Source organism: Salmo trutta, chromosome 14 (assembly GCF_901001165.1).
Source record: "Salmo trutta chromosome 14, fSalTru1.1, whole genome shotgun sequence".
In the NCBI taxonomy this organism is placed as follows: Eukaryota; Metazoa; Chordata; class Actinopteri; order Salmoniformes; family Salmonidae; genus Salmo; species Salmo trutta.
The window spans coordinates 28,878,145-28,897,333 of NC_042970.1; the positions used below are offsets into that span (position 1 = coordinate 28,878,145).

At 40.7% G+C, this 19,189-nt stretch overlaps 2 protein-coding genes and 1 non-coding gene across 4 annotated transcripts; 2 read left to right on the top strand and 1 right to left on the bottom strand.

Annotated features, from left to right (window-relative positions):
* The first annotated feature begins 2,529 nt into the window (after window positions 1-2,529).
* Window positions 2,530-6,038, top strand: LOC115207745 (mucin-3B-like). The gene is made up of 6 exons (XM_029775196.1): window positions 2,530-2,753; window positions 2,919-3,084; window positions 4,820-4,978; window positions 5,112-5,182; window positions 5,284-5,396; window positions 5,671-6,038. Exons 1-5 carry the CDS (start codon window positions 2,678-2,680, stop codon window positions 5,391-5,393), a joined length of 582 nt encoding a protein of 193 aa, XP_029631056.1. The 5' UTR covers window positions 2,530-2,677; the 3' UTR covers window positions 5,394-5,396; window positions 5,671-6,038.
* A 2,011-nt stretch (window positions 6,039-8,049) lies between these two features.
* LOC115207744 (ERBB receptor feedback inhibitor 1) lies at window positions 8,050-18,046 on the bottom strand. 2 transcript variants are annotated; one of them, XM_029775193.1, is made up of 4 exons: window positions 17,812-18,046; window positions 12,539-12,738; window positions 11,838-11,920; window positions 8,050-11,178 (listed from the first exon to the last, which is right to left on the bottom strand). In XM_029775193.1, exons 2-4 carry the CDS (start codon window positions 12,688-12,690, stop codon window positions 10,031-10,033), a joined length of 1,383 nt encoding a protein of 460 aa, XP_029631053.1. In that variant the 5' UTR covers window positions 12,691-12,738; window positions 17,812-18,046; the 3' UTR covers window positions 8,050-10,030. The 2 variants fall into 2 exon arrangements, with proteins under 2 accessions (XP_029631053.1, XP_029631055.1); XM_029775195.1 differs by lacking the exon at window positions 17,812-18,046 and having other exon boundaries at window positions 12,527-12,738.
* Window positions 16,351-16,426, top strand: trnap-ugg (transfer RNA proline (anticodon UGG)). The gene has a single exon. It is a non-coding gene; the product is annotated as a tRNA-Pro (tRNA).
* Window positions 18,047-19,189: the final 1,143 nt, after the last annotated feature.

The window sequence follows — 19,189 nt, forward strand, 5'->3', positions numbered from 1 at the left end:
TGGTCTCATCTGCAGAAGAAAATCTTTCCACATCATTCACAACTTCAAATTCTACAAAGACAATGGAATCAGTGACGTCCTCCTCCACTACAGACACAACATTCCAATCTCTTATTACAACAGAAAACGGAACTGCAACGCAAACCCAAAGCACATCAATCCCCACCTCAATGGAGTCTCACAGGACTCAACATACGAGTCCAACAAACATTAGATTGTCAACATCAAGTATGTCACAATCAACTTTGGAAATATCTTCAACAGAGATGACAAGTGAAGACATTGGGTCCACAAGTACAAGGCAAACTTCAATGGATATTACAGATATGGTCTCAACCCCAGAAGGTAATCTGTCCACAACATTCACAACTACAAACTCTCCGAAGACAACTGAATCATTGAAGTCCCCCTCCACTACACATATAACATCCTCCCCTGTTATTACAGGACAAGACGTAACTGTAAATCAAACCCAAAGCACATCAATCCCTACCTCAATGGAGTCTCAAACAACTCAAGACACCAGTCCAGCAACCAACAAATTGTCAACTTCAGGAATGTCACAATCCACTTCGGAGATGTCTTCAATTGAGATGTCTACTAAAGAACATGGTTCCACAAGCCATCCTTCAATGGAAAGTACAGCTGTGGTCTCAACTGCAGAAGATCATATTTCTACACTATTCACAACTACAAACTCTCCAAAGACAACTGAATCATTGAAGTCACCCTCCACTACACATATAACATCCTTACCTGTTGTTACAAGACAAGACGTAACTGTAACTCAAACCCAAAGCAGTTCCATCATTACTCCAACGGAGTCTCAAACTGAATACACCAGTCCAACCACCAACATATTGTCAACATCAGGCATGTTGCAAACCACTGTTGACATTTCTTCCACTCAGGCAACCACTGAAAATGGTCTTTCCACACCATTCACAACTACACACTTGAAAAAGACAAGTGAATCAGCATTTTCCACCTCCACTTTAGAGACAATGATTCCAGGTTCGACCACAGAAAGGAGACCGTCAACGCAAAGCGAGACAGTGACCACAATTGTGCATACACAGGCAGACAGTCAGTCAACACCAGCCCACAGTTCAACCTCAAATGTTTTCCTTACTTCATTCACAACAAGATCTACAACTCATCAATGTAATGAAGAAGACTGTCAGTGTCATGGTGCTCCTTGTTTTTTCAATGACAATCTTGGCTTATGTCAATGCCATTGCTCTGACTCCACCTTTGGAGATTTGTGTATTTATGGAATCAATGTCATCACAGTTTCCTTGGGTGAGTTTTCCTTTTCATTATAATTTCTTACTAAAGCCTCTACATGACTAGTAAAAAATATATTGGTCAATGTTGTTTAACAAGTAAAGCTGAATGTCACCTCTGCATTAACTAAATGTTTCATCATGAATGATTGATGCTATCATGAACCCATACATGTGTGGTTTTAACTTGACATAAAAGAACGAGACCTTTTTCACCAATGGTAGACCCATTAAACTTAGGGCTTGATTCAATCCGTGTCGAAATGTAAAGGTAATTTCTGATTGACAATACTTTGCCTTGCTACCCATCCACATCACTCCGGCCAACTGATGTTTCTTATTCACAATGACATAATCAACTTTCCACGATGACGTTATCAACTTTGATACTCTGACTAGTTAGATTTGTTAGAGACAATGCAATGATTTCTAGGATGGCAGTTTCAGACTGAATATGTGTAGCGATCGATAGAGCAGCGGAATTAAATTCAGTATGAGTTGTCAGGCAAGCATTTACCATGAATGCAGTCACTGCAAAAGCAGGAAGGAACATGGTCTTTCAATTTTTATCATCCTATAGCGCTGAACTTTGGCGATACGGATTGAATCAAGCCCTTCTTCAATGCCCTGAATTTACTAATGACAAAACAGGATTCTTTGTATGTTTGTACTTACATAGGCATGCATTTCTTTGCAGATAAGGCAGTACCAACCAGAAAGGCAAATGTCTCTTTGAGGATTATGAGGGAATTTGAGCCTGAGTATGAAAATATGAACTCCAGCAAGTCCCAAATATTAATCAAAACTTTGATTAAGGAGGTATGCAATATGTTTTTTAATGTTGTGTGATTTTGTAAAAACATTATTCATAAATGTTTAATGGTACAGTAATATATTTGAACAACTTAATACTAACGCAATAAGGTATCATTTGTTACTGAATAAAGAAGTAGTTACAATAACACAGGCCTAAAATGGCTACCTGATATACCATTTTGACAGGATCAGAGTGAAATATATCAAATGTATATTTTTTCTTTCTGTTTTTCAGCTTAGTGCTCTCTGCAGGAGAGCAGATCCACAAAATTTTAAAGATGTTAAAGTCATTAATCTAAAGTAGGTTATTATATTTTCAAAACTCAAACATCTAAGAAGCGTAATTAAACAAACATGAATAAAATACACTTAAATACTGCAAATCAAATTCCTATTATAGTAATCAACTGTTGAATTCTTGAAATGTGATTTATGTCTATTCTTCTAGACCTGGAAGTATTGTTGCAGAGAGCATAGTGGAATACACCTATCCCAACAATGCATCCCAAATTGATTTCCTCAACAATGAACTGGAACCCACACTTTGGAATATCTTGAACAACACAGATAACCTAATGAACATCAGTCAAGCATTTGAAAATGTGCGAATCCAGATTACCAACATTACCTTCCAACCGACGGAAATAAGGAGTAAGTAATGTGTGGCAATTAAAAATATGTATCATGCGTAATGTTTTTTTGTATTTGTAAATTGTAAATAGTTTCATTTTGTTTGAAAACCTTTTAAAATCAAACTTTTATTGAATTTAGTAGAGATATGAGAGTAATTTTGATGGGGAATTGTTTTCTAATCAGATATCGCAGATTTGAGGCCATTTGTGGCCTGTCGTCTGGGTTTTGCCAACTACACAGAAGAGCTCTCTGATGGCAGCTGGAAGTGTGTGGGGCCTTGTAAACAGTATCCAGACTACTGTCATAGACACGGAGAATGCTTTAATGTTCAAAGTGGACCTATTTGTCTGTAAGACCCTATTTGTTTTCAGAATTTATTCAATCTGATAAAGTGCATTCGGAAAGTATTCAAACCCCTTTACTTTTTCCACATTTTGTTACATTACAACCTTATTCTAAAATGGATTCAATTGTTTTTTTCCCTCATCAAACTACACACAATACCTCATGATAAAGCAAAAACTCAGTTTTTTTTAAATGTTTGCAAAAAAAGGTAATATCACATTTACATAAGTATTCAGACCCTTTACTTAGTACTTTATTGAAGCATATTTGGCAGCGATTACAGCCTTAAGTCTTCTTGGGTCTTTAAAAAAAAAAAAATTAAGTCAGTTAAGAACAAATTCTTATTTACAATGACAGCCTGACACAAGCTTGGCACACCTGCATTCTTCTCTGCAGATCCTCTCAAGCTCTGTCAGGTTGGATGTTCGATCGGTTTTAAGTCCAGGCTCTGGCTGGGACACTAAAGGACATTCAGAGACTTGTCCCGAAGCCACTCTTGCGTTGGCTTAGCTGTGTGCTTAGGGTCGTTGTCCTGTTGGAAGGTGAACCTTCACCCCAGTCTGAGGTCCTGAGCACTCTGGAGCAGGTTTTTATCAAGGATCTCGCTGTACTTTGCTCCGTTCATCTTTGCCTCGATCCTGACTAGTCTCCCAGTCCCTGCCGCTGAAAAACATCCCCACAGCATGATGCTGCCACCACCATGCTTCACCGTAGGGATGGTGCCAGGTTTCCTCCAGACGTGACGCTTGGCATTCAGGCCAGGAGTTCAATCTTGGTTTCATCAGACCAGAGAATCTTGTTTCTCATGGTCAGAGTCTTTAGGTGTCTTTTGGCAAACTACAAGCGGGCTGTCATGTGCCTTTTACTGAGGAGTGGCTTCGGTCTGGCCACTCTACCATGAAGGCCTGATTGGTGGAGTGCTGCAGAGATGGTTGTCCTTCTGGAAGGTTCTCCCATCTCCACAGAGTAACTCTAGAGCTCTGTCAGAGTGACCATTGGGTTCTTGGTCAAGGCCTTCTCCCCTGATTGATCTAGGAAGAGTCTTGGTGGTGCTAAACTTCTTACATTTAAGAATGATAGAGGCCACTGTGTTCTTGGGGACCTTCAATGCTGCAGAAATGTTTTGGTACCCTTCCCCAGATCTGTGCCTTGACACAATCCTATCTCGGAGCTCAATGGACAACTCCTTCGACCTCATGACTTGGTTTTTGCTCTGACGTCAACTGTGGGACCTTATATAGACAGGTGTGTGCATTTCCAAATGATGTCCAATCAATTGAATTTACCACAAGTGGACTCCAAACAAGTTGTAGAAACGTCTCATGGATGATCAATGGAAACAGGATGCACCTGAGCTCAATTTCGAGACTCATAGCAAAGGTTCTGAAAACGTATGTAAATAAGGTATTTCTGTTTTTTTATTTATAGTACATTTCTAAAAATGTCTAAAAACCTGTTTTGCTTTGTCAATACTGGGTATTGTATGTAGATTGCTGAGGACTTTTTGTTTGTATCCATTTTAGAATAAGGCTGTAACATACACTTGGAAAACGTCAAGGGGTCTAAATAATTACCCAAGGCACTGTATGTACTGTATGTAGTGCTGGGATTTTGGTACATGTTAAGTTGTGTTACACAATGTTACAAAGTAATTTCAGTTAATTAAATGTAACCAAATTAAATGTTGAAACATAAATGCTGAAGCAGTATGCATCATAACCCCTCACTGTTTGACAAAGGTGCTATGAGTCTTCCCTGGAGCAGTATCATGGACCCCAGTGTGAGCGCTTCCGCAGGGGAAGAGGTTTCTATGCTGCACTCTTTGGTGCGCTGGGGGCAGGCATCCTCCTCGTACTTGTTCTCATCGTGGTTATCGTGGTCCTGCGAAGGGGACGTTGGTGGGTATCATAACATAACACAGGCATATTCTTGTATGCCATGCAAATGATTGCTTGATTTGAAGTAAATCAGATGCAATCTGTGTAAGGAATATAATTTTATGGTTTAAAAAATGTTGTTTTTATAACTCAGGAACATTGACAAGCCACCTGCCAGAAGACTGATGTCTCTCAATGAGGACTTTTTTGACTTCACACAAAGAGGTATGCTCATCTCAGCCTCTATGTCCCAATGACTGACAACCAGAATATTATACTTTCTATAATATATTCCCAACACTCATTTGTTTTCATGTTGATTTTAGACCTCGGTCCTTACCATGGCAGTTCACCAGTCTACACAAACACTGATTTAATTGACGAAGGCTGCCCAGGAGTATTCAGCCTGCATCTTGAAAATGTGGACACAACATAAAATGTGAGTACATTTACAGTCATTATACTGTAATTTCATATTTGTCATATCTTACAATCTTTGCTATGAATGAAAAATTACATCTAGTAATGAGTGGCAGTAAATATAAAGTATAGTATCTACACTAAAACATCACACCTCTCTATATGCTATAATAACAAGTATTTACATGTAATTACTTTCACAGTCTAGAGTACCAGCTGTTTACGATTCTCTATTTTAATGAATACTAATATTGACATTTTAAGTGATATGATTATCCAACATGTTTTCTCAGGTGAAGACCCAATGGCCAACAATAATAGATTTTCTTCAAAATAACACAGAATAAAGTATTCAAGCTACCTAAAATGTTTGCTCAGTTACCACAAATAATTATTCTTTATCATTTGCATAATCATTGTGAATCAAATTATTTTTGTACTGCAGCTATTTTACTGGAATTCAGAAGCATAAGGCTACACACTACTGTCATTTGAGGACTTGATAAATAGAATGAGATCTAGATGAACAATTTCCTGGCATTAAAGACTACCCTGTATGATTGTTAGATGTCTGTTGACTAAGTGTAATATGTAACTTCTGGGCTTTGGGTTCACATATATATTTTAATTTGACAAATATTTCAATAAACGGTGAGACGAATTATCTGCGTCCTTTTCTTCCATTATTCACATCTTTAAATGGAATGCAATATTTTCATATTTATCTAATATCATGTGGCAATTACAACCTATGTGCGCTAGGGGGCGCACACATCCTTTTTTCCAACGACAACTGCATGTGCTTTCAGAAAGTTAGGGAAGAGCATCAATAATAAAATAACAGTATAACAAAGAACACAAATAAAAACAGTTTTCTCTTGAAACGTGTTGACAATAATGTCATGCAACAGGTTCAGTTCATATCATGCAATATTCAGTTGCATGACATTTAGCGTTATTGCCAATGTTTGAAGAGCTGTTGCTGTTGCCTGTTGGTTAGAGCGTTGGGCCAGTAACTGAAAGGTTGCTGGATTGAATCCCTGATCTGACAAGGTAAAAATCTGTTGTTCTGCCCCTGAGCAAGGCAGTTAACCCAGTGTTCCCTGGGTGCTGAAGATGTGGATGTTAATTATAGCAGCCACCCGCACCTTTGATTCAGAGATGCATTCAGTTGTACAACTGACAGGTATCCCCCTTTCCCTTTAATTCACTCGGGGCATTACTGCTGATAGCCTACAGAGTACTGGAAGTAGAGGGACAGGTAGCATTTTGTGCCAGTAATGCCAATGTGATGCATTCTCTGGGCTCTTATACTGTATCCAACCTGAGCCATTATTCAAGCTGGTATTTCACTCTGTCTTTTTATCTTTTGATTCCTGTTTATTCCTTTGATCATGTTGTTTCAGTTTTGTATAGACATAGATGAAAGTCTATGATTCAAACATGACAGTTTTTGTATCTAAAACACTACAACATTCGATGGACCCTTTTTAAATCAATGATGTTTTATTTGACCCCTCCCTCTCCCCCACATCGATAGAAAACAGCCATGTTGTTGTCTCTTCCACAGACTATAACCAGACATGTATGATCTTGCTGCAGACTTATTAGAGGACATTCAGACATTGCAACCACACTGCAATATTTGTCACAGACATCTGCAGGCGAAACCACAAAGGTTATATATATATATTTATTATTTGAACAATAGCAGCCATAAAAAGTGGGAGATTGTTCCATTGGGTACATCTCCCACTTTGTCAGCCTTGAGGTAGAACATGGTTCTGAAAATGAACACTGACATTTCCATTCCCTGTGTGCATGTTCCTGTCGTGTTTCTGTTTGTGTGATGTTTCTTGTGGTTAATGTCAGTTTTTCTTGCATGAATTCACAAATGCGTCGCACAGACCAGATTCATTATTGCTCTTTGTTTCGTCTTGATTTTGTGTACTTGCGCTTTACTGTCCCCATTTGGGACCACCATTTAAATAGATAGCCCTTGTCACCATCTGTTGCCATGGCCACCGTCCATGCTGTTGCCTAGCAGCTCACCTGAGCGAGAGCCAGGTGAAAGAGCTGGCAGGTGGCCTAGATCACACTGCTGCCTTTTGTTCCTCACAGAGGACACAGCACCATCACCATCAATAGACCCTAATACTAAATACCTACAGCAAAAAGGAATGGTAATTTATGAGCTACCCTTTCCAGGGACAATAACGAATGTACTGTATAAGAATAACGTTGAGCAGGTGACCACACCCTATACTGGATTTGGCTAATGATTTCAGTCCTGCTCTGTGTGCATAGCTGTCCTGTACTATAAAAATGAGTAACTGCACTGACAAATCTTTTCAAATAAGATAACTTTTCCAGTCATCATTCAAGCTATGGACTCGGTGAAACAAGGCAACATGAAGACCTGAGGAACCAGGTTACCTGGCCTCTGAGTTGCTCAACAGGTAACCAGGGGGAGAGTCATACTTACAACCAGGAAGGGGAAGGTAATGTATACCTGTCTGTCTGAATAAGTCGCTCTGCTGTGTGTTTGGACTGCAGCCAGCTGTAATGAGGCACTGCATGAGGGTGTGGGTGGGGGTGATAAAACAGGCCAAACAGCTGAATCAGAGTTCATCTCACACCATTCAACAAACAGAGTACAGAACAAAGGCCGATTCATAAATAAGTCATTTTATTTTTCCCTTTAAAAGACTGATACATTGATCAAATATTCATAATGAATAGTGTATTTATGTTAAATAAACACAGCATAATGTTCTTTACTCCCAGTGCATTTGTTTCACCACAGCAGATAATGTCAATTATTCTCGATGAACTAGTCTTCATTTGATTTCATTGTTTCCGATAAGACATGGGAATAGGTTAAGATTAAATAACATATCAGTGTACAATGTAAACAATGTATTATACATTAAATATAAAACGACATGGCCTCTACTAGGTTTGTTTTCCCTTTGAGGGAAAATGTACTTAAGTGACCATTTGACTGTAGAGCTAATCTGCTATCCAATTCGACCTTGTTTTATATCCAGGGTTACTTCGATGCACTTGCTAAATTTACTATGTCATCATTATGGTTCTTGAATAATCTATTACAATAAAATCCATATCATTTCCTGGCCGCCAGCAGCCAAAGTCTCCGGACCACACCCACTGCAATCATGTCAGGCAGGAATGCATTAGCAGAACAGGAAAGTCCGTTTCAGGTAGGTAAGCCCCACACAGTCAAGCGTAATATGTCTATGTTATCAGGTGAGCCCAATGTCTCTGGGATCAACGATCACTTGGTGTAGTCGAAATAATGTCAAATGAAAGGTCCGGTCATTCTGTTTATAATTCTGAAATATGGTAAATGAACTATGGTAAGTGTAGTAGTGGTTTGGATTTTAATACACTTCATATGTTCACTGAGGGCGTTTCAGAAATATTTGGCAACGTTTCAGTTTTAATTTAAGTGTTTCAATTAAAATTATTTTAGGATTACGTTCCACAAGGTTTTTGGGTATATATTGATTTGTATTGTCATTGGGAGGTAGTATTGAAGACAGTTAGTGACAGACAATGACTCACAGCTTGACCAGCTACTGAGCTGCCCAAACAGTAAGAAAATCATACATTCACATATGTTCAACAGGCACATTTTTGTGCAACACAAATGACCTGGACACTGAAAGTAGCATAAGGGTTAGGGAGGATTCTCTTTACGACTGTATTTGGCAGCAGTGCTGAAAACAGGCAGAGAACAGTAACAAATATTGTTAACCTAGTTTTCTACAATATGGTAGAAAAGTCACACAAAATCAGCAGGGAAAACACAAACACAGTTGCACCACACGCACACACGCCTAACACAAAGTACAAACTGCACTAGACATTCCACTGGAGATTGGAATAATGGTATGCCTCTCTCCCACTGGTACAGAGTGTACGTCCAGTGAGGGGAACACAGAAATACACTTCCATTCATAAACATAGTGGCCTGAGTAAGACTGAAATATCAACAAGGCAGGAAACATATGTGCATTCCTATATTCATGCTTATACATAATAGGAGTTAGAGTGGGGATGTGGGTGGAGAATCCTTCATAAAGTGTTTCAATACATTGGCCTCTTCTTTAGACTTCATATATGCAATACGAGATAATGATTGCTTTACTGACCCTTTGTCCCCAAGTTCTGAGACACAAAAGCAATATCAAAAACACAACATACAACTCACAAAACATCCTATACATGTGACACACACACACACAACACTGAGAACTTGAGGCAGCTTATACGCTAACTGCACCACTGTATCAGAAAAACATTTACATATACTCGATGTACTAAAATATTAAATCACATAAAAAAAGAAAACTCTAAAAATGGTTACATATTACCCACACACTCAATAGTTAGAGACAACATTTAGATCATGCATCTTTGTTGTAGTTGCAGTTCCTAAAGTCCCAGTAACTGTAAATGGTATGTGAAATACCCTATGTTTGTAGAATAGCGAGGTAAAAACTACCAACGTCGTCAGTGTTAAAGCAGCAGTAAGTGTTTGAAGGCCTCAGTGTCCTGAGGCACTGTGTCCCCAGTGATTGATTGCGCGTGTCCACTGGAGTCCTTCCCTAATTTGTCTCCTCCGGGTCAAACTATATCCACCTGTACTTTCCTCTTGGTCTGACAATCCCATTCTGGGTCTGAAGCCCCTCTACTGCGGCCTGCCGGGCAGTCCACATCCTGGAGTATCTTCTCCGGGTAAGGTTTGTCCAGGTTGGCCGGCCGCTGTGGGAGCAGGAAGTAGTGTGTGGTGCTGGCCTTCCTGCCGTTCTCCATGACAGGCAGGATGCAGGGAGACCCCTCACTGTTCTGCCTCTGTAAACCCCAGCTCACGTACTTAGGGTCTGGGGCAAAGCTCTGCGTGGGAGGCATAACACCGTTAAGGTACGAGGGGAGGCTCTTGGGACTGGGGGTACGGGAGCTTCCTTGAGACAACAAAGGGTCCCTGGGGGGCACCTTGGGGGGCTTGTCCTCGTCACTATATGCCCCAGAGGACACCTCGGCTGACCAGCGGCGGTAGTCTGCAGTCTTGATGGGCCGTGGGGGGATGGGCACGCGGGGAGGCACCATTGGTTTGTCCATGCCCTGAGTGTGGCGGTGGTGACAGGGCAGGCGCAGCGACGTGGGCTTGTTGAAGGAGCCAGCAGGGCCGGAGTGAGAGCGCCGCAGCTTCCTCTGGGCTCGGTCCTGCTGTCTGGGACACACTGGCTGCTGCTCTGCTTGCTCCCGCACCTCCCGCTCCAATCTCTGTTGCTGTTCCTGTTGCTCGTGCTGTTGCCGCTGTTGTTCCTGTACCCGCTGCTTCTCTTTCTGTTCCTGTTGTCTTTGCTGCCCCGCAGGTCCCTCAAAGTAGGCATAGTTAATCTGCCCACAGCCCCTGAAGCTCCTGCGGCTGGGGGCTCCATAGCGAAAGGCAGAGGGTTTGGGGTGACACTGCTCAGGCACCAAGCAGCGTCGGTCATCTGAACTGGTGAAGAACTCCACCTCATTGTCCATGGCCTGGTCAGGGGAAAGGTCTGCCCGCCCAGGGAGAGGAGGCAGGGGTTTGGCCCCCCGGCTAGGTGTGTGGGGGGGACTGCAGTGTTCATACACAGACAACCTCTGGAAGGAAGGGACCACCTGGTCATCCTCAGCAGGGCTGGGGGTGGAGGGCTCAGTGCTGGATGACAGGGACAGATGAGTGGGACGGGACTTCTTTGGGGGTAACCACTGTGCACCAGGGCTATGTTTCTGTCCTGCAGGGAGAAGGTGGTTAGAAAACCAATTCAATCAAAATATCGGGATTTGGTAACTACCAGAGAAAGTTACAACCATAGTGCACCACTAATGAACTTTAGCCAGGCTCCTAGCAGGGTCTCTAGGTTAAAAGGTTCCTGAAAGTGTGGAGGTCAGAGAGACACACCTTAATTACTGGAAAGCACATCTCCTCTCATCGTTTTGTTCAAATCAAAGTTTATTGGTCACATGCACACGGTACAGTGAAATACTTACTTGCTAACGCTCCTCAACAATGCAGTACAATAACATCAGTCAAGAATCAAATGCCAAATACAAAAGTAAAAAAAGAACAAGTAGTAATAAAAAGTATAAGAAAAGAGTAATAACAACTAGCATAAGAAGTATGTACATAATATACAGTATGATTGATTGGTTGGTTAAACATTCCCCAGGATATACTTCAAGCAGATCCTGGGAAGCCAGCATTCTGGCTCTCTATTCTTATAGAAACAAGAAAACCTCCCAGTAAACATCAACCAGTTGGCTCGGAGACATGGTATTAAATCCCTCCTTGTAAGGCTGTGTATAAGGCAGAGGGCAAAAGGAAGGATTGTGGGTGTAAGTGGTGGTTGGTAACATAGAAATAGAATCTACAGTGGCTGGGTCCAGTACTTACTCTCAGAATTGAGCGATGGTGGCACCTGCTGCTGAAATCGAAAGTTGTATTCTGTTGGTGCTGGATCCATACTGAAGTACAAGCTGTAAAAAGGTATGATGCACATAGTTGAGTAATTGTCCCAGATACTGTACATGTAGTTATAGCAATTCCAACCATCCCTGCAGGAATACCCTTAGTAAAATATAGATGTGGTTAAGGGGTTAATCGAACGCAGACCGCTTTATTGACCCGATTGGCTCACATTCAACAAATCTGATCTAACAAAGTGGATATTCGTATTGTAATAGGCCCACAATGTGGTTACTTAAGTCCGATTTTTATATATCTGCCTGTGTCGCTGCATAAAGAAGTTGTCCCTTTTCAGGTTTAGAAGAAGTGACTGCTAAATGTTAACTCCCGTTTGTAAAGCTGGTTAGCATACAGAAATCGGTGGTGGTAGTCAAAATCGTTTCTAAGGGTAATGCAGTTGATTGGTGAAGATGACATAAACATGTGTTGGGGTTAACATCCATACAAGTATTATACTCTGATGTTACAAACAATAGCCTAAATGTAGATTAGGGATCTTTCCCAACAGCCCTTTTCCATGGCAATTCCAATGTTTTGGTTGAGTTCTATTGACTTCTTTAAGGCATCTATGAACTATGAACTAATAAAACATGTACTTCTTGTAACTAAGGACTCACGTGGGGACTTACTTGTCCAGCTCATGGCGGTGGCTCCATGAGGGCTTGGCTTCAGCCATGCTGAGACAGTGACTGGCCCGCAGGAAGGGGCTGTCTGCAGGTAAACAGATCTCCTGGGCAGTCAGGCCCGCTGTGCACATGCTCCAGGCACAATCGGGTCGCATCAAAGCCAGGAAACACTCGGCTCGCCCAGCTGGCTGCTACTGCTGGACCTGTAACACAGACAAGAGGTAGGAACATGAGTGAAAGTGAAGGGGGTCCAAGGCAGGAGCCGGTAATAAAAGCACAATTAGATATCCTCTTTATTATGTTCATTGACACATTTCCACCAACATGAGACAATCCTCTGCTGTTGTATTTTACAGTCAATATCAGAACTGCTCTAGATAAAAGCTTTCTCCAAGTATCAGAAAAAAGGAAATCCAGTTTAAAAGCAAAACGTGCTGTTTTATAGCTCACCTCATGTTATTGTTCACACTATTCCATGACGCTGATTTTACATTTTAAAGCACATTTTCTGCTATTGTACACATTTTGCCATGAGTCTGAGAAATCATTTTTCAGTTTTAAAACAAATTTCCTGTAATTCTACACATTTTGCCATAATATGCTATCTGGGGCCCCCAACATCATGGCTGATTTTTTTAACCAAACCAATGACAGTGTCTTTTTACAACAGCAGAGAGTTGGTTGAGTCCCAGCAGACAGGTAGCTCTGACTGCAAGAGATCTCTTTTAAATTAGACTGTTCCTGTAACCAGAGATATGCCTGGTGTTGCAAGCACTCCCAATGTCAGATGACCTGGATGTTCGAGTCATGTCAAATGTGTCAGGGCTGACTAATGAATGCAAGCAAGGTTCAGAGGGAGGAAATCAAGTCATATATGCGGAACAAAGTGTAAACAAATAACACCAGCACATTATTAACTAAATGTTCCAATGTATTCAGTCTTCAGGAGAACATTCGTCCCAGGTCAGACGAGTAGTTGCCAGTAACTGTCATGCCTTCACGATACATTGATGTTTTATGTCTGTGTAATGGGCAGTAATATTTCATAAGTATGATATTATACATTGTATATATACCTCACATGTGATTTGAATAAGATTTAGCAATTAGCCTATTAAAATGTTTATCTGACTCCATTAAGATAATTAGCAATATGCAAGAGTTACAGTAATAGGCAATGAAGAAATGTCTGAGAATGGAATTCTAAATACAAGTTATTTATTTATTTTGTAAAATGAATGCATTCACATAAAAGCCATAAAGCTTAAGTTATAAAGCATTAACAAAGTTACAACGCATTATACCACAGCATTGTTGAATACTCGTTTCTGATTGTAAGAAGGGCATTCTAAAATGGACATTAAAACCAGTTAACGGCACAGTTGGAAAAGATATCGGGACACCTTGCAATCATGACGCAATAAGCGCCTACACATGCAGACTGTACTTGCTACAAAGTTACAGAAAGCTAAACCAACAACCACAAAAACTGAAATTGGATACATTTGAAACGCAGGTCAAATGAGGAAAAATATGTAGCTAGCTAGCATTGATTTGTGCAGAGACATTTTTGGAGCATCTGATGACCTAACTTGGTGAACATGAATTTCTCTGGTCCCTACTGTTGCAGTTATGACGCAAGTGGCACTATGCTGTCAATTACCCCCATGTTTCTAGTTTGACCAGTAACTTATATTTTTTCATTCACTTATTATATTGGTAGGTTTGCTAGCAACAAACTATTTAGCTAGCTTCTGGCTGCAGAGTTCATGACTGTGTTAGCCATAGATAGCTGGCTAGCTTATCAGATAGCAAGCAAAGAATAAGAACGTTGCCAGCGAGCATGTCAACGGAACAAAAAGAACAAACGACTGGCAACCAAATGATGATAAAGTATGAATTCGCTTATAGAAATTAAAATATGTTTTATTTCTACCAGTAAATGTGATTATAGTATTGTTTTCTTTGGCAACTGTGGTATAAGCGGGAAAAACAGCTTAAACAAACGCAACGGAATAAACTTTGCTGTTATTCTGGCTGCAGAGGTTGTGACTGTATAGCCGTAACTAGTTAATTAGCTAGCAGCAAGCAAGTAATAAGAACATTGCCACTAAGCATGGCAACAGAACATAAATAACAACTGGGTCGCATCCATCAATATCAAACTAATCGAACGAATGACTGGGTTGCGTCTCTAGCAACCAAAAGATGAGAAAGTATGAATTTGCCTATGAAAATATCAACGAAACAGAAGTATTCCTACTGGTAAATGTGCTTTCTTTGGCAACTGTGGTATGAGCGGGATAAACACCTCTGTTCTGTACATTGCCTTGGAAAAATTAACTCCGCTACATTGTACATTATTTCCAAGGTAATGTACAGAACATTGGCATTTATCCCTTACTTATTCTAAGCGTGGTTAGAGAGAGAGCGTGGTCAGAGAGAGAGATAAAGAAACCATGGCGTGTGCCATGGCGCATAGCTCATGAGAGGGAGAGATAAAGAGTGTAGGTATCTCACCACAGCTAGTCAGGAACATAAGAGGAAGAACAATTAATCGAATACCCTTTTATAAGCATCTGAGTTGTTTGGATTCAAAATCTGAGCTGTTGACCAATAGTATTACTGTAAAGTTAACCTCCAATCAGATATCAGACCTACATGATGTAATCACAACAGAACCTCTGCTTCTCAGAAGTGTGACAACGGGGTTGGCAAGATCAACACAGAGAACGCTGAATTCCTGAGAAGACAATAAAACCTGCATAGAGTGTTGATAAGAGGAGTCACTTTGGGGGCTGGGCTGCCCTACATACAGACCATAAACTTATTCTGGTGACATGACCTTTAATTAGGAACCTGTGGCCAGAAAGAGAGGGGAATGAGTGCATCATACAACAGCCGCTGACTTCCTTTGGGTAGAGTGGCTAGACCTAATCTGGGGGACTAAGGGTCATCTCTGCTCAACTGATGAAGGCCATAACTTCACAGAAGTCTATGCCATTTACAGCTGATCATATGGAGGAATAGTTCAGTCAATGCGTGTTGTGGTTTGTATGTACAATAAATACATGGCCAGAACAATATCTATCTATCGTCAACCATCCATCATCAAGAAGTAAGAACACATCCATGGTCTTAAGAACTCAGCAGTTCTAGAGAATGGACAGATTGATGTGCTGCCCAGACAGCTGGTCATTCGGAAACAAAGCTCTGGAACAACAGCATGCCCAGGACATCAGCTCAGGCCAAATTGCCCAACATGGCATCTCTCCCATCCCTTGCCCAGGGCCCTGGATTCAGTTCGGAGGGGATAGTACGCAACTTGATCCTTGATAATGAACCCTGAGAGGCTCGCACTTCCTCTGGCAACAGGTGCAAAAACAGTTCATCCTGGCACTGGTTAACCATAGTTTACATTTAGTTTATTCAGAGGCATAAAAGAAATAGAGCCCACACTCATAAGCTTCACCATGTACCTTTATTCACAAAAAAAGTGTTTAGATCCTGCAAGAAACTTCGTCAGATCACTTCAACGTTGTTTGTTTGTGAATAAAGGTACGTGGTGGAGCTTACGAGTGTGCAGGCTCCATTTATTTTATACCAACCTTTTTCGGCCCTGCACCCCACTTAAGGACGTGCGTTTGATCACAGTTTACTAGTGTATTTAGAGGCAACACCAGGATTAAACAAATGTGGTAGTAATGGAGAAATAATGAATGGGAACATTGCAGGCAAATTATTTCAAAGAGTTGAGGATTTTTGGTTGTGTGGGAAGACAAGAGGTGTGGTAAACACACTTGTGATGATGATGTGGTCCCGTGTAGCTCAGTTGGTAGAGCATGGTGTTTGGAACGCCAGGGTTGTGGGTTCGATTCCCACGGGGGACCAGTATGGAGGAAAAAAAATGTAAGAAATGTATGAATTCACTACTTTAAGTCGCTCTGGATAAGAGCGTCTGCTAAATGACTAAAATGTAAAAAAAGACCATCTGACTGTCTCTATTTGACATCCATAGCGTACTATCAAAAGAGTAATACACAGGCCTATTCGAGCTCAGCACAGTCACACCAGGCCAAGAGTTATGGTTTTACACACTAACATGAGCACTTTGCGCACATCTGATAAATCACACATTTTCCCTACAGTGCACTACTTTCGGCCAGTGCACTACTTTCGGCCAGAGCCCTATATGGTGACATTTCGGGACATAACCTTACTATACACAGCGACATTAGGCACAGAAAAACATAGAGGTTCACACCCCACTTACGACATCCATGCAGCGGTTTCCCGAGCAACCATACCCGCTCTACCTGTGCTGCAAGCAAACAGTGCACACACTCCCTTGCTTTACAGGATTGATTGTTCGAGTTTACAAGTGGCTCACTCCATAATATACGTTTTTTCCAATTTCAAGTAACTGATGAAATAAGGATCAATCACTTCTTGACTCTTGACATCGTCAGTAAGTCAGGGACCTCACGATACAATATTATCATGATACTTAGCTGACGATACGATAGGTATAGCGATTCTATAGGTTTCGTGATTCTGTATAAATACTATTCCATACTGTGATTTTATTGCGATTCGATGTTCCAAACCTATTGCCCACTATATGTCTGCTGAACATGGACAAGAGAGAGCCATGAGAAAACGACTTTTGATCCGTCACGGAAATAAATGCTGAAAACATATTGGCTCAAGATTTTAAAAGAAGATGGAGAGCAAGCTAAAGAAAAAAACTGCAGTTTTGGTGCAGGTACAGCTGACTAGCGCAAAAATAACAGTAATATCGTTAAAAATAATATTGCGATATATATCGCCAAAAATAATATACCGATATGTAACTATCAACTTTTCACCCCAAATCAATACAGTTATATATCGGTATTGTATTCACATTTACATGACATGGGTCCTACACTTAATTCTAGTATGTGACAGTGATTTGGTCTCTATAACGAACCAAATCGCTGTCACATACTGGAATTAAAAGTGCAGGCCTAATTTTAGCTATACAGGGAGAACAAGTTGTTCCAACCTTGAATAGATTAACATATTGTATAGTAGTGTATTGTTTAGTATGAAAAGGCATAGCAGTATAATAAAGATATTATAACGGCAATGTATGATACAATGTACCGGCTGAGATATAAGAGATTGCATCAATCACTGCTGCCGTCATCAACACACGCACACACACAAATAAATAAATAAATAAATACATACATACACATGTCACTGCAAACCATGATGTTTTAACAGCTCACCTGACAACCTCGCAGTTTTCCCTCAGCTGTTACTTAGAAACGTTAAGAATCCTCTTTTGGCGACAGTTCTACTTCCCGTGTTTTGCTGTAGACGTTAGTATAGCCCAATTTACAAGCTTCAGTCTGCTATTGTACTGAGCAGAAATAAAGGACAACGCATTTGGTACAGTAACTATTATTTCTGTTCTGAGAGACTACTCAATAAATACTATTGTTGTGAGTGATGTTCTTTTAAGCTCCACCACGCTACAAGAATATACTCTGGCTCCGCCTTTCACTCAACTCTTAAAGACATAGCTTCCATTTAGCGGCCTGCACACACAACACCTGCACAGCCGACTATTGGTGAAGATTTTATGGTTTCACTTTACATGAATAATGTATATGCATACCTAAAATGATTAATGCGGCTATATGTGTTTTGCAGGCTTCACTAAGAATAACACATTTACAGATATTTTGTGTAATTAACAGTTGGTACACAATGGTTAAAATTGTGTGATTGCAATTCAGTTAAGAACAAATTCTTATTTTCAATGACGGCCTAGGAACAGTGGGTTAACTGCCTTGTTCAGGAGCAGATTTTCACCTTGTCAGCTCAGGGATTCGATCTTGCAACCTTTCAGTTAACTAGTCCAACACTCTAACCACTAGGCTACCTGCTACTTCTTTACAGTACAGTAGGCTACAGTGGCCTTCAAACTCAACTCTGAACCTCAGAGTCAGTTCCAGTGCATTTTGTCATTGTTCCCCTCTAATCAGGGACTGAATTAGACCTGGGACGCCAGGGGGGTGCAATTAATGATCAGGTAGAACAGAAAACCAGCAGGCTCCAGACCTCATAGGGTAAGAGTTGAAAATCCCTGGGCTACACTATCATCTGACATAACAAAAGTCAGTTGTATCTACAGTCCTTGAGTGTTGCATATTTTATTGTGTGTTGCAGTATTTTAGGTTTTACAGATTATGCTGGGAGTAAGTGTTTAGAGTGCCTATCAATACAAATAAATACAGCACAAATTGTGGCCTTTGGAGACCGTACTCTTACACTCTTGTATTAGTTGGACTGGAGAGAGGGGAATACATATTGTACGGTAAGTTGGCTAAATTGCATTTTGCATTACAGCATGAAGATAAAAATTATTTTTGTTAGCAACTCAGGTTGGGATTTAATGAGCTGTTCTGTGCTCATGGCTTTGTGTGACGCCACACTGGCTGATCCCTGGCAGTCCCTGGGCAGACAGAGGTTGTTTGAGGACCCAGACTGAATCTTAACCTGTCTGAACACAACTGCATAGCACAGAGAATACAACACACACATACACATACCTCTGTCAGTCTTATTCTGGATGTACCATTGACTCTATCAACACTCTGT

Excerpts from the sequence above, each read along its gene's own strand:
- LOC115207745 (XM_029775196.1), top strand. The coding sequence starts at position 2,678 with ATGAACATCAGTCAAGCATTTGAAAATGTGCGAATCCAGATTACCAAC. Across the intron at positions 3,085-4,819 it reads CAAAGTGGACCTATTTGTCT|GTGCTATGAGTCTTCCCTGG; the intron begins GTAAGACCCTAT and ends TGTTTGACAAAG. Across the intron at positions 5,183-5,283 it reads TTTTGACTTCACACAAAGAG|ACCTCGGTCCTTACCATGGC; the intron begins GTATGCTCATCT and ends TGTTGATTTTAG.
- LOC115207744 (XM_029775193.1), bottom strand. The coding sequence starts at position 12,690 with ATGCGACCCGATTGTGCCTGGAGCATGTGCACAGCGGGCCTGACTGCC. Across the intron at positions 11,921-12,538 it reads CACCGCCATGAGCTGGACAA|CTTGTACTTCAGTATGGATC; the intron begins GTAAGTCCCCAC and ends ACCTTTTTACAG. Across the intron at positions 11,179-11,837 it reads ACCATCGCTCAATTCTGAGA|GACAGAAACATAGCCCTGGT; the intron begins GTAAGTACTGGA and ends TTCTCCCTGCAG.